The 15401-nt window shown below is 35.8% G+C and overlaps 1 protein-coding gene across 4 annotated transcripts in view; it reads left to right on the top strand.

The window, feature by feature from the left end:
- The window catches only part of ERICH3 (glutamate rich 3), a 113014-nt gene that overhangs the window by 77959 nt on the left and 19654 nt on the right, over window positions 1-15401 (top strand). For all 4 annotated transcript variants that reach the window (XM_067726578.1, XM_067726577.1, XM_067726580.1 and 1 more), the window contains 2 exons: window positions 744-974; window positions 10151-10600. In XM_067726578.1, the coding sequence (XP_067582679.1) occupies window positions 744-974; window positions 10151-10600 (681 nt within the window). The remainder of the gene's footprint in view (window positions 1-743; window positions 975-10150; window positions 10601-15401) is intronic.

The raw sequence follows: 15401 nt of genomic DNA, 5'->3' as shown, positions 1-15401 counted from the left end.
AGAATCCTTCATAATGCCTTTTCTTGATGTCCATTTGGTTCTCTCAAAGAATGTGCTATTCACAGTGTTACTTCTCAGGGCCTTTGGACTTGATTAATTGAATATTTTCCACTTCACTATTCATTAACTTGATATCCAAATCTTTTGAACATTCTTCCTATAAAATATGGCCTCACTGGGTCTCCAAATTAACTTTCATTATTATAATCCTGTTCTCTTCATTTTAAATTTATTTCTAATTTATTGTTTTCTATCAAGTTCTTCTCTTGTCCATTTTGGTTATTGTAGATGATGATGTCCATTTGTAAATGAGCTTTTTTTTTGTTTGTTTTTTTGCGGTACGCGGGTCTCTCACTGTTGTGGCCTCTCCCGTTGTGGAGCACAGGCTCCGGACGCGCAGGATCAGCGGCCATGGCTCATGGGCCCAGCCGCTCCGCGGCATGTGGGATCTTCCCGGACCGGGGCGCAAACCTGTGTCCCCTGCATCGGCAGGTGGACTCTCAACCACTGCGCCACCAGGGAAGCCCCTGGAGTTTCATTTCTTTACTGCTCTTGTATATGTAACTGATTGCAATCTTTGATCATTTGCTATTAGTTTTCCATGTTCACTAACTGTGTGAAAAAGAAGTGAAGAAAAGCCTAGAGAGGAGAGGATAATGGAGTCAAAGTTCTCATTAAAATGAAATGGGTTAAGTATTAGGGATTCTATTTTCATTCTCATAGTGGAGCTTTTCTTTTCTCAGAATATGAAGAAGATTTCGAAGCAGATGAGGAGAAACAAGATGAGAAAGCTAATGAAGGACAGGCTGATGATCCAATGAATGGAATGCCAAAGTCACCCTCAGATGATGAAAAAGATCTTTCAGATGCTGAAAAGGAGAGTGAAACCTCGTGGAAGGCATCAGATGCTGATGACAGTGTGAAAGATGAGGTTGATGGATGCTCTGAGAGTGAATTGGAAGAGGATAAACATGGCAAGTTGATTAGCTTATCATTTGACATAGGCTGTTTAGCAAGTGTACTCACTACTTTTCTTTTCCTTATATTTAATGAGATAATCTTCTTTAAGAGACTGTTCAGAACCTGGTTCCCTAACCAAGGATGCTGATCAACCCCTCTCCAATAGATATCCAAATTATGGAGTCATTCTTCAATCCTTTCTCTTTCTTTAGTTTGCTGGGATTTTTCAGCAGGGTGTCACGTGAAGCTTGTAGTGACACATCTTCTATTTACGTAGAAAGTTACTACCCTTTTTTCATCTCAAACTATCTCCTCTTATATACACACACATATACACCATTTTTGTGGCTTTGGCAAAATGAAAAGTAGCTCCCATTCAATTAAGGGAAAAGTTGAAAATTCCTCCCTTATGTTCATGTTTTTTTCTTAACTTACCTGGAATGCAGATGCTGACATATTAGTTTATGGAAGGATTATTGCTCTTGGCAAAGCTTACCCCTTATAATCTTCAAACCTAAAACGACTCTGAATGTTCACAGGGAAAATACAGAGCTTTTCGGGTAGATAAAGAAACCCTCATTATCTGAGGCATATCTTAAATATTTAAGACCTTTTTAAACACCTTAAATTACCAAAATAATGTCCAAAGAAGGAAAACATTTCTGGCTTTGTCCCATGAAAGGGTTTGGCCAAGGCTATGTGGGTCTTAGTAAATAAAATATCTTCCCTGGTACATTCTGGGCATTTATCAGTGATAATAATAACCCTGTCTTATATTTAAGTATGTGTATGTCTTTGTAGTTTGCTTTAGACTAGAGAATGAGGTAACATTATGATGACTTTTTGAATTGCTGTCAATTTTCCTCATTCTTTTCACCTCTCAAATTTTTTTCTGTATAAGATCTCAAAATTTTGAATTCAAGGAATACATAGGGATTATACAAAATAAGAGTAAATAAAGTAATCACAAGAACAAATATTTAGTTTGTAGTTCTATTCTGTTCAAGAACGAATTCAAGCAAACCTATTCTAAAATTTCATGCAGACATATACAAGACAATAAAATAAAGAACAGAAATTATTTAGAGTAAGAAAGAAGATAATTTTACTAGGAACTGCACATGAGACCATGACTATGCTTGAACTAAAAATTTAATCCTGAACTTCCTGACAGAGTAAAGAGTGAAGCACAATGTGAAAAATTAGAGTGATTTTAACTTGCAATATATTTGAAAACAAGTTTTGCTGCCATTTTATTATAGTTGAAAGAACTACTCTATATTAATGATCTAGCATTGAAAAATTTTTGTAAAGTCTTAAATTAGGCCTTTTCTTTAATTTCTCAATAGTTACATTTTATGTTTCTAGGCATGCCGAAACATAGCTTTTTCCCCTCATTTTGAATATGAATATTGGATTTAAGTTTATATTCCTATATGACATAGAAAAAGTTTAAGAATTCTATGGAAAAGTGATGTCACCTGAATCAAATTTTAAAGAAACTATACAAGTGACTTGGACCTGGAAAAAGATTGAAAGTGTGTTTGCATATAAATATAACCGGTTCAGAACAAAGAAGGACTCAGTTTTTAATTTATTCAATAATGGTGGTGAATTATCAAATATTGATTTCACAAAGGGTCAGTACATTATTTCAACATATGGTAATCTGGGGATTATTTTTGTACTGCATAATCAACTTGCTTTCTTGGGATCAAATGGATTTTTTTCCAAGATAGAGTAATTTTTTCTGTTTAAGCAGACAAGGATGTAGGCAGTACTTGAATCTTACTTCAAGGGAAGGCTTTAATCATTTAGACCTGTAATTATTGAATAACTGATAGTGATGGGTCAACATTAACACTGAATACTACTTGCATTTAAATAACTGGAATCTTATGTTTAAAAAGGTATCCTATAGGTATTGTTCATTAAGACTATTTTGTGCTAAGTGCTGTGCTAAATATTTTACATGAATTATCTGATTTACTTCAAAAAACCTTAAAAAAAAGCAGGTACTTTTAATCTCCATTTCACTAGTAAAGAAACGTGGAAATGATGAGACTGAGTAACTCACACAGCCAGAAACTGGTAGAGCCAAGACGCAAAATTCAGAGCCTGAATTTTGGAAAAAAACAATATGACATTTCTCCAAATCAGCCAATGTCCACTTATCTAAAATTAAAGCAAGTCCCCCCAGTAAAAGGATTTTGTTTCCTTAAGAATGTACATTTTAGAGGCATTTACCTTGAGCTCTTCATCTTATCCTATTTTTTAGCCTCTGTTTTTTGTTTTACTTTTAAACGGAGGAAATTAAAATGGACATTTTCTAATTTTACCCAAATTTACCTCTCTCCTTCCTGGATTGACTCCCCCAATCCACTTCCAGGCCTTTTGCTTGTTTCCAATTCATCCCCTTCCTCTTCCATGAGACTCTCCTACTTCGGCAGCCTTCACTGAGCTCTTTATTTTATGAAACTCTATCATTCAGTAGTTGATTTTTCACTCATTGTTTCATGTGTATTAAATTTTGCCCCTCAAGCTAATTTAATAACACACAAATTAATTATACTACAAAAGCTAGGACTGTATGTTGTCTTTGTTATTCCTCACAGAGGTAATTTCCTAAAGATACTTTGTGAATATTAAGCAGTTACTTGATTAACACCAAGAATACTAAAATACTTTTGTTAGTGCCACGATATCTAGTTACATTTATACTATATGATTATTACTGGAATTTTATTAAAAACATTGTATAGAGTTAGCTGCATTATGTAGATATAGAACATATAATATTTTAAATAGATGTGTAATGAAAGCTATCAGAACATATAAAATCTAGTCCACAATGTTGGGAGATTTAAGAGCCAAAAATTAAACTGGCTAACTATTTTATTTTGTTTTTTCAATAAGGATGTTATTAAATAATACTTTTAAAGAGCTCCTTTGCATCCTCAGTATTTACATTAAAACTCTGCCATTATTCTGAAGTAAAATTTCATTGCTTACTACTGTTTCTTTCCTCCACCACCAGGCTCCTTTATTTTCCAACCCTTTATTTTGATAACCTGACCCTGTGTTATTCAAAAACATGCTTTGTAGCATGAGGAGTATCAGAATTAGATATTTCATCCAGCAAACAAGAAATGTGCTTTAAAAATGATAATGACATGATAGATTCCTTGGAACAATCTATTGAAAAGCCAGAAAGCACTTCATCTTCAAAAGTGTAAGAGGCATATTGTGACCACTGAATCCTAGACACTGGTACATCCTTTTTATTGACATGATTAAGAATCTCGCTGTTAGTGTTTGGATGTGTTTCATTTGAACCTGCCTGCACCTGTTCCCAGAGGGCAAACAATTGCCCGGGCTGTCACTCTTGTGACAAGTCGGCCCCATTTAAACTGCCAGTGAGCAATTGCATCGGCCCGCCTTGATGAATACACTGTGCTGAGCAGCCTGCAAGTGATGGAGTGCCAGGGACTGCGTGCCCACTAACAGAGGACCCTGCTTTAGGAATGATGTGTGAGACTTCCCATCGTTTAAAAAGAATGACAGATTCCTTTTTTCTGTGTTTGTGTTGGCAACCCCAGGAGCTAATTCACCAGTTGAAAATATATTGTCATAGATGAATGTTATAAAGTTGAGGGGAAAAGTGTCATGTTGCTGAGAATACACTTTTAGGGACAGTTTGGATGATAGTACCTATGAGTAAGAGGTAAAGACTAAGTAGCTCCTTGTGAGAAAGAGAACGGGGGGAAGGGGGGAGAGAGAGAGAGAGAGAGAGAGAGAGAGAGAGGGAGAGAGAGAGAATCTGTTCCCAGAATACAAAGAAAAGAACATAAGAATTAAAGTGAAATTTTTTTCTAGTAAGAAAGATAGTATTTTACTTGTGCTATTTTTCAGTCTGTTGAATAAGTAGGCCTTAAAGACTTTGAAAATCTCAGAATCACAAAAATATTCTGTTTACTTGATTTACTGACTTCCAGTATCTCACTCTTCCTTTCTGGGCCTGACTATGGGCTTGAAGGGATGCATATGAGGGAAGCCTGCTCCTTCTGTGTTGAAATTGTACATGCTATGAGACCACGCTCTGTGGACTTCAGTGTCACTTGACTCCTCCTCGGACCAGAGAGGGTTAGGGGAAGATTGTAGGCAACTTTTGGCTAGAATCTATGTCTGTGATGTTTTGCATGATTAGTCACATTTTAATTTTTCTTAATTGTAAGAATTCCTCAATTCATCTTCACTTTTGGATTGTTGAAATAGGAAGTCATGGCTTTCAGGTGAATACTTAAATGCAGCATCATCTTTTAGTTCACATAAAATACTTTTCTATGAGGTATTTCTCTACAATTTTGAATCTGCCCTGTACATAGTGATGGCACTACTGAGGCACTCAATAAAATCTTGTGAAATGCATGGCTGGTTGACTAGATTAATGGACAAATGTAAAAAGATTTAAGCAGCAAAATGTGATACATGATTTGATTATATTCTTGGTATTTTAAGTATTTAGAAAATCCAGTTAAAGGTAAATAAGGAGGAACTTTTAAGCTTTCTTCTTCTCCTCCTGCATTCACTTTAGATATGTATATATATATACAAAGTAATGTATATATTTGTCTCATTGGTAAATTGATAATGAGTTACCAGTATGAGGACATATGTTCTCCCTTACACCAAATAACTAGTTACTGTTCATGGATGGAATTCAGTGATTTCTGCTTCTATTGTCATTAAGCATACACTCATTTGATGATATTTATTGAATACAAAGCACTTGTCTAATCAGGTATTATTGTACATGAAAATATTGACCAAACCACAGTATCTACTATAAATATGAACAGATTTTAGTGAACTCATGAGTATAATCTACAACTGTTAATATAAGGAATAGTAGGACATAAAAATTCATATGTCAAGGCTAATTTGAAGAAAATAGGTGTGACACTTATGCAGATTTTTCTGTGAAACCTTGGACCAAGGAATTGGGAAAGAGACATAATTTGTGTTAGAACTTAGAGCAGTATTGGGTCCACTGGGTTGAGATACATGGTGTGTTATTGGAGTGATCTAAATTTTTAACTGAATTTTCATATTTGAGTTTGTGAACTTAAATCGAGGTGTCTCTATGGGCTTCAAGCTAGTAAGCTAAAAACAAAGTAGTTAAAATCAGGACATTAGTGGAGGAAATAATGAATTTAAACTGTAGTAAAACAATGCATCATGCTAGTGGGTGAAGGAATGATTGAAAACTGAGGTCAGGACTTGTCACTGGTTCAAAACAAACTATGTAGCTATGGATCTCAATAAGAGTACAACAGCTTCTGAGAGAGCTACCCATGGTCACTGTTAAGAGAATGAACAAATACCTTAATAAATATGTGTAGTTGATTTATTGTACTCATGCCAAAGGAAGCAATGTCTGTCTAGAGTGTGTAATCTCTATGGAAGCAGGGATCTAGCCTGCTTTTTACTCCATTGTGTCCTCAATACCAGAACATTGCCTGAAACATAGGATGTGCTCAATGTGCATTTAGTGAATGAATGAATCTCTGTAAGTGGCTAGGAAGATGGAGGACAACTCAGGACCTCAGTTACGGAGAGAGAGCAGAGTTCATCCTGAATTTGCTGGACTGGTGCTGACTATGGATGTGTGTGTGTGTGGTTGGTACCTTTGGTCAGGTGTATATCAAATTGACTAGGCAGGCAGTGCAAACAGTGGAGATTACTGATACATATATAGTAGAATATGTAAAACTATTTTCCATTTGTCATCCTGGAGTGGTAACAGTGGAAATCTAGCTAAGAGAAGCAATAGTGGGTTCATGACAGTGGGTGCCCTCTGTTTGAAGGCCTTTTGGCAGATAGAGTGGTCTTGGTTTTAATACAATGGGTCATTACAAAAGAAGTATTTTACAAAAATTGCTCCTTTATAGCTAATGGACATTGGGTATTATTTAACTTCCGTGGGCCTTACTTTCTAGATCTAGAAAAAGAAGATAACTAACTACTCCATGGGATTAAATGAGATGTTTGTAAAGTGCTTACCTCAGTGCTTGGTACAGAGTAGGTGCATAATCATGATCAGGTTTTATTTTTTTCCTCAATAAGTGGTAACTGTGACTACTATGCTTAATGTGATATACAGGGTGAAATCACAAGAAAGAAATTTATTAGAATATACTTATCATGTATGATATCAGAGAGAGAAGAAGACTGAAAATCATAAGCAATGATTATTTGATTTGGTGAGATTAATTTTTATCAGGTAATTTCTGCAATGATTTATGGAGAGCAATAATTGGAATTGATTCCCATTTTATAGCCAAGAAAACAGAGCCTTAGAGAAGTTAAGTAGCATAACCAAAGTCAAAGCTAATGAGTAGCTTAGTCATGATTGGAACACCTAAGTTTGTCTTACAGAAAAACATAGTATTTTCTCTCAAGTTCGTGTTGCGTGAAATAGTAGTGATGGAAAAGAAGGAATAGTTATCAATGAACACTTATGATGACATGAAAAGAGAAAACAGTGAAGGATTGGGGACTGATTGAATGTGGAAAGAGAAAAGTCAGAGATCCTACTTAGGGTGTAGAACCATGGCACCAAACACACTGGCTTTGGCCAAGGACTCAGGCAGTGGGTGCAGATCAGGTCCCTACCATGAAGACCAAGGGCAGATTCTTAGCATCAGTACCTGGAGGGAGCACTGGAGAGATAAATGGAATTTGGTAGGAGGCAGAGCTGTTTCCTAACATACCTCCAAGACAACTTTTTCCCTCCTAATGAAAAACAAAAATTACAATTTACATATCGGCCCTAAAATTCCTTTATATAAAACGTTCCTTTATATGAAAGTTTTCACATAAAAACTTTATTTCTAAGAGAATATATAAAATTAGTGTAGAAAATCCCATTCCATGGCCCTAAAGCATTTTGAGCTTTTTTGTAGGCACAGCCTGGCCTCAGTGTCTGTATGAAAATGAGAGTGAGAAATGAGAGTGAAATGAAATTATACAGGGAGGTTAGAGAGAAATTTGAAAACTGAAATGAGTTTCTATGGGAGGTCAGGTAGCCTTGCCACTCAGCGGCCATTCATTCACCTGATCTTTCTTAAGGACTGACTCAAAATTGAACCAGAGCATGTTTCAGCCTTTGAAATAAAATAATACAATTAATAGAAGCTGCTAAAGAAAGAGGAGCACTCATTTTTTAAATTATGTGAACAACTCTCAGAGCCAAAAGTGAGAGTCCTGGTGTCAACATTCAGATGGTAGATACGGATATTTTTGGACGTGCAGAACCATTATAACATTGTATCCTAGCTAATTGTGCAATTAATGAAAACCACTGATCAAACAAACCACTAGCACACTGGGAGTTGTTTTTCTTTTTTAAAAAACAAATGTGAGATGCTTAAGAGAGGGGGAAATCATAGTCCCTGAAATTTCTGAACTAGTACAAATAAGATAGAGAACGACTGTCCTTGATCTGTACGTTCCCCACCGAGAGACAGCACATCCAGATCTTATACAATGGAGATAAAGAATGAGTGGCTGAAGTAGGTGATTCCTTTAAGAAACAGTGGTCATCTGGTGCCTGTCAAGGTAGTTGGAAGATAAGAACAAATGGAATTGTACTTAAGGGGTTCTGTTGCTTAAAGGCTTTTTGGAGTTTATTTTTTACTGCTGTGTAGAATCTCTCACATCTTTGTGGGAACTCAGTATGTCTCAGTGACTATACTTAAAATGCTAAGCCCTGTCATGGAGAGCCATTGGGTCTAGAGGGAAGAGGATAAGAGTAAAGACAGGTATTTCTTCCCTTAAACTCTGCCTCAGCTGCTACAGCCATCTGGGTAGCTGACAAGCAGAAAGAAACATAAACAGAAAAAAGAATCAGGAGCACACAGAGAGGAGCAAACAAAAAAGCTAAGCAGCTTGTAAGTATGGGCTATTTCATTTGAAAAATATATTCTATAAAAAAGTTATAAACACAGGTCTATTTGGTTAAAAAAAATGAAAGGCAAGTTTGTATTTTTCTGGCCCAAGGCAGTGCATCTTCCTTACAGAGTCAGTGTGTGTGTGTTACTTTCTTGGAGATTTTAAAAAGTTTTTGTGGGTAATAAATACACAACCATTTTTGGCTCTGGTAAGTTTCCAGACTGCATGTCTGTAGCATCACATCAATGTACTGCATAGATAGCCTAGAATCTCTTTTGCCGATTCTGTATGCCCATCTCCAGCTTCTGCATCCTCTGTCTTCTTCAGAGAACAGCCCTGGGCTACTGGGTTTGCTTCACCCTCAGGCACAAAGAGCAAGGGAGTGCCAAGAGTTCATGTTCCCCCCAGGGTGGCCTGTAGCTATGTCTGACTGGAGCAGAGTATGGAAGCCCAGCTCCTTCCTCAAGGGAAGAAAAATTCTAATATAATTTAGACTTCAGAGGTTCCCATGGGATCAGGCTGAGGCTGAGATGTTGCTTGAAATAGCTCTCTTGATTGACTTCTTCCCTTCCCTGCCCTGCTTTACCCACACCCAGAAGAGTTTCTCTTGGAGCATATTTTTAATACATCACTGGAACATGAGTCCTCATCTCAGTGTCTGCTTCTGGGGAACCCATAAAAAAGACCAGATCTCACACACACACACACACATGCACACAGACACACACACACAAGCATTATCTCAAAGTATTAAGTATCTAGGTATTATGCAAATGCATAGATATTCTTACCATACCGAGCTACCAGGGTGTACCAGTATGGCGGGTGTTACAGTAGATAAAAATGTAAACTTTATGCACAGAGAATACTGTGGATACATCCAAGATGATAATGAGATAAGTGCTCTTGCTGAACAAGTGAAAGATTATTCAATTTCTTCTGTAACAAAATAGATACTAGCAAAGGTTTTCCAGTGAAATGGCTTTCAACAAATAAACAAATACAATTGGTTTTCAGTTAAATATGACTTCGTATTGAAAATTGTATAGACTCACAGATTACATAGGTCTTTCTTTATCATGACGATTATGTGGACTATATGGGGAAAGGGTATCAAATCTACTAAACTATATTAAAAATTTTAGTATGATTAATTACTAGCATAATTCCCACAATTATTATTATTAAATTTCCCTTTATGGACAAGCAATGATGTTGTCATTTTTAATTTTTGTAGATATAAGAACTGCTTCATCAACCTCATCCAAAAGTCACCCATATTCTAGTTGCAGTGAGGATGAATCTGCACTGGGGGACAGGGAAGCCCACGCTGAGAACAGTCCAAATGAAAGTGTCCGAAGTCCATCTTCCCAGGAGTTGAGTGAAAATGATGAGCCAGGAAAAACCCACCTTCCACTTGAGAATTCTCTAGAAATCGAAACTGAAGACCAAGAAATAATAAAAGTAGATGTGGAGACCAAGCCTCTGCCAATAGAGGAAAACTTGGAGAATGTTCTTGAAGAAGAAGCAGAGAAAGGAACCCGAGTGATTGCAGAGGGCTTATCTGAGAAGTCCAGGGAACATGTTTCCAAGGAAGACAAGGAAAAGAGTAAGAGTAACCTTTGGGAAGGAAGCGCTGCTAAGGTGAAGGACAAAAAGGCAGGTCCCCGTAGGATGGATAAAGGTGGTAAGTATGGCCATTGAGTTGACCTGCCATTGTCTCTATGCATGGAAGCTGATCTTGGTCATTGCACTCTGCCAAAGCTTGGGAAATACTATTGTGATAATGCCGGAGGGATTCAACTTTTTCCTATTTCTCTCTGTGTCACATGATCATACGTGTATTTTCAGCTTGTTTTCCTTTACTGCATTTAAAAAATTACTTGATAATTCTTAAGTAGCCTGTTTCCTATTTTCTGTAAATTCCTTCCTATGACAGTTCTATCTCAAGAATCAAATAAAGCACAATACATGTCTGAAGGCAAGGGTGTGTGTAGCTTTTTAGAAGTTATTTAGTATTAGCAATGCTATTTGTTCTTATCCAAATATGCATTTATATGTACATGTAGCTAACATTGATAGGTGCTTGCTATGTGCTGGTGCTAAACACTTACATATATTAACTCGTCTAATCCTCACAACAGCCCAATATCCCCATGAGTTAGGTTCTATTATCATTATCTCCTTTTTACAGATGACAAAACTGTGGTTTGTAGAGGTTAAGTAAGATGTCAAGCATCATACAGCTAATAAGAAGCATTCCTAGGATTTGAATTCAGGGAGAGTGGTGCCAGTTTCTAAAGGTTTCCAATTTTATCTGTGCAATAGGAATTTATAGTTAAATAAAAATTTCATAGAAAACTCCAAACTGCACTTTAAGTTCTCTGAAACGGAGTAACTTTCTGATCCAGGGGTTTCTTGGGTGTGTTAGGCAGTTCCATTTGACATAGAAAGTCTTGAAGCATGTCCTAGGATGATCAGGCCCCAGTACCTTAGACACATGGAAGGTCTGATACTTTTCTCAACCTTAGGAGGACAGTTAAAGGATTGAGCTGTGTCCTGTGGATGGCCGGTTGTGCCTGCAGCTATTTGGCTCTCACATAGTACGCTGTGCCCTATAACTTGTATCTCAGGCCTTTCCCTAATCTCTCCCATCTGTCTACCCTGCCAACATGGTGGGAATTCTTTTTGACTCCAAGGTAAAATTTGTTGTCACATTTTAATAGTACTAAAATTCATCTACGTTTGAAAACTTATGAATGCTTTTAATGTCTATAACATTTATTTTAGAAACTTAAAAGCTGTTATTAAACCACTGGTACCTACAGCTAAGAATTGAGGATGTTGAATAGTTATCTTTCCATTCAGTCATTATCATTAACCTTCTACTATGCACTGTGGTCAATAAGAAATGTGTAAGAGAGGGTTCCTTCCATAAAATGTTAAGAGGAAGGCTTGGCACGCCAATAACTGGACAAGGTCAGTAGTCACATGTAAAACCAGAGAAGGTACACATGTTATGGGGCTTCAAAGGAAGAGAAGACTCATTTGATGAAGTCACCTTGAAAGTTTTCGTGAAGGACATATTTGAGGAAGGCTTTAAAGGTTAGATAAGATTTTGAAGGTGGAATGGAGGAGGATAAAGCATGCCAAACAGCAGGAAGTAGCAAGGGATATAACCTTGGAATACGTTAAACAAAAACTCTAGAATGAGCAGTTTGACAAACTTCAGCCCACGAGCCAAATCTGGCCTACCACCTTTTCTTTTTGTATTGCCTGTGAGTGAAGAATGTTTTTTTCTCTTTTCTTTTCTTTCATTTTTAAAAGGTTGGAAAAAATCAAAAGAAGAAGAATATGTGATATGTGAAAATTATATTAAATTCACATTTCAGTGCCAGAAAATAAAGTTTTATTGGACTAGAGTCATGCTTATTTATTTACATATTCTTAGTGGCTGCTTTTGCTCTACAAGGGCAGAGTTAGGTAGCTGCAACAGAGACCCTATGGCCCACGAAGCCCTAAGGATTCACTGTTTGGCCCTTTACAGAAAAAGTTTGCCAACCTCTGCCTTAGAATTATAACATTAAGACCCCCAAAATTTTCAAAATGATTTTGCCATATGTGAGTAAAGATTCTTATTACCATACATTTGAAGCCCTTTTATAAAATAATTCAAATTTTTGATCTTGGATTTTATCATTCAATTCTGGTACATGTAATGTATAATCTAGAAAATTTGTACAATTTGGCAAACTGCTGACCAAAAAGGTACGGATGTTAAAGTTCAGTAGCAACATTGACATTATTACTAGTATTTCTTTTATTTCCACTTCAGAAAACTAGATTGTTTACCTGGATTTATGGAAGTAGACAACTTTTTGTAAAATAAGATGCACATGATATAGGTTGAAATTAGGGGATAAATAGAATAACAGAAGTATTCGACTAGGATCATATCACTTGGAAGAGAGTGAGGTTTTTTTTGTGGTACTCGGGCCTCTCACTGTTGTGGCCTCTCCCGTTGCGGAGCACAGGCTCCGGACGTGCAGGCCCAGCGGCCATGGCTCACGGGCCTAGCCGCTCCGCGGCATGTGGGATCTTCCCGGACCGGGACACAAACCCATGTCCCCTGCATCGGCAGGCGGACTCTCAACCACTGCGCCACCAGGGAAGCCCGAGAGTGGGTTTTATTTTCCCCCCTCTGGATTTGTGAAATGAAGAGTGTATAGGTTTATTATTTTTCTCAACTATTATGGGAAACTTGTGTTCTTGACTTGGTGACATCTATAATTTTAAAACATTTTGTTATTATCTTTTCATTGAGGTGGGTTCAACACTAGATGACAACGTTTATGATTATTTATCTCTCTTATGCTCTAATATATGTACCAAACCTCTTTATCAGTTTTTATTTTTCATTAACAGCTTATGAAATAACATTTAGAAAATAGAGAAAAGATGGCTTAAAATTATCTATAGATTTATCACACACAAAAATCACCTTTAACATATGGTCAGTCTTTTTATTTCTAAAGTTAGAGTTTACAAGTTATGTTTTCATATTTCCATAAAATGTTATATTTTGCTTTTTATTCTTAACCTTATACCATAAGTATTTTTATGTTATTATGTAATCTTCATGAATATGTTTAATGTCTGTGTATTATTCCATTCTGTGGTTTGTTCATAATGTAAACATTTCCCTATTTTTCCTATTTTTACTACTACTAGTAGTACTCTAGTATCTTATTACCTACGATAATTTGAAATTAATAATTATTTTCTTAGGCTAGGTTCCAAGAAGTTTACTTTCTGGATCAAAGGTAATAGACATTTTAAGGTTTTTGAAAAAAAATTTTTTCTTAGAAAAGACTGGTTGAAAAGTTTATACAGAACAGATGAGAATAAGATGAAAGCTAAAGGCTTCCTTCCTTGGCCTTTATTCTTTTTCCTGAGAGATAGATAACTGTGGAAAAGTTTTTTTGTGTGCATGATTCCAGAAAATTTTCTCTATATACACACATATATAAGTGCATTCATATATTATGTATATACAGACCTTATTTTTATATACAGATGGAAACATGATACATTTTTGTTTTACAACTTGCTTTTTTCACTTAACACTGTATCCTGAATATCTTTTTATATCAGCACATATAACTGTACTTTTATTCTTATTTACTGTATATGTTATGCCATTGTATTGCCTTGGTATCATAACTTTGCAACTTTTCTTAAAAATATGTTGCCTTCTTTGTAAGAACTGGTAGATTTGTTCTATGGTCCATCTTCCACAAAAGAACAAAATTTCTCTATTACAGAGGCCCAGAGGCAGAGTGAATAAAGTACAGTGGAAAATAAGATATTAATAAGCAAAATAAAACAAAGACCATGTAAAATATTCAGAACGATGTAGAAGGATTATGGTACCAAAACCTAAGGATTAGTAGATTATGACAGCTGGGTGCTAATGTTTTTAAAATAAACTCAAGGAAATGATGCAATAAATTTGTAAATATTTAGAATAATAGACTAAAGGAAGTGACAGATATTCTCAAAAGCCTTTATATTCCTAAGAAAATTTCAGATAAAATAAGCCAGGTCTTGAAAGTATCGTGAGTTATATTGATATTGATGCCAAGCAAAGAGGTTATGGTGGTTCCTCCTCCTTAACTGAGCCTTCAGTAAGGTGGCTGAGGGAGAGAGGGATAGAATCAAAGTTATATGCTTGAAATGAAGGTCATTTAGGTCACAGCTTATATGAGTTAGATCAGAAGGCTGGTGAAGATTGAAACGTGTGTATTTTATTTAGCTCCCTGATTAGAACCTTAGATTGCAGTGAAATGGGGGCTGAGATAATGTGTAAAAGATTCTATCTCATTTTGTATAGCATTGAATTAATCAATTTCAACTAGACCTAGAATAAAAATTGTGATTATGTTAAGAATAAGTCTATGGGCTGAAAAAATGATGTACAATGAATGATGTTTTGTTGAGTCTAAGTTAATACAACTTAATCTGAATTGTTTTCACTTAAGATCATAGTAACGGATAAATTTGTAAAGTACTACAGTCAATGCCTTCTTACCTTTCAGGCTGATAACATAAAATGATAACTTCCTTCTAACTATTTTATAATATGTCACACTTAATTGGGCTTTGTCCAGTCCACCAACAAATCAGGTGAATTTATATAAAAGATATGTCATATGCAGTGAAGTGGATAAGGTAAAAGATTATAATTGCTAGCTACAATGAGATAGTGCCCTTGAGAGTTAATTCAGTATTATAGGGCATAGTGTTATTTTTGTGTGTTTATTTTTCTCTGTTATTTTTAATTTAAGCTGTCTTAATGCATTGTGACACATGGTGTTCTAATGATGGAACAATTCATGTGGATTTGTGAAATTAATATAATTTATACATTATGAATATAAATAATATATTAAGAATAAAGTATCATATAGTATAAAGTAAAATGTATG

This window comes from Pseudorca crassidens, chromosome 2, assembly GCF_039906515.1.
Source record: "Pseudorca crassidens isolate mPseCra1 chromosome 2, mPseCra1.hap1, whole genome shotgun sequence".
NCBI classification, from domain to species: Eukaryota; Metazoa; Chordata; class Mammalia; order Artiodactyla; family Delphinidae; genus Pseudorca; species Pseudorca crassidens.
Note: the sequence above shows the minus strand (reverse complement) of the source record. Positions and strands in the feature narration are given on the sequence as shown.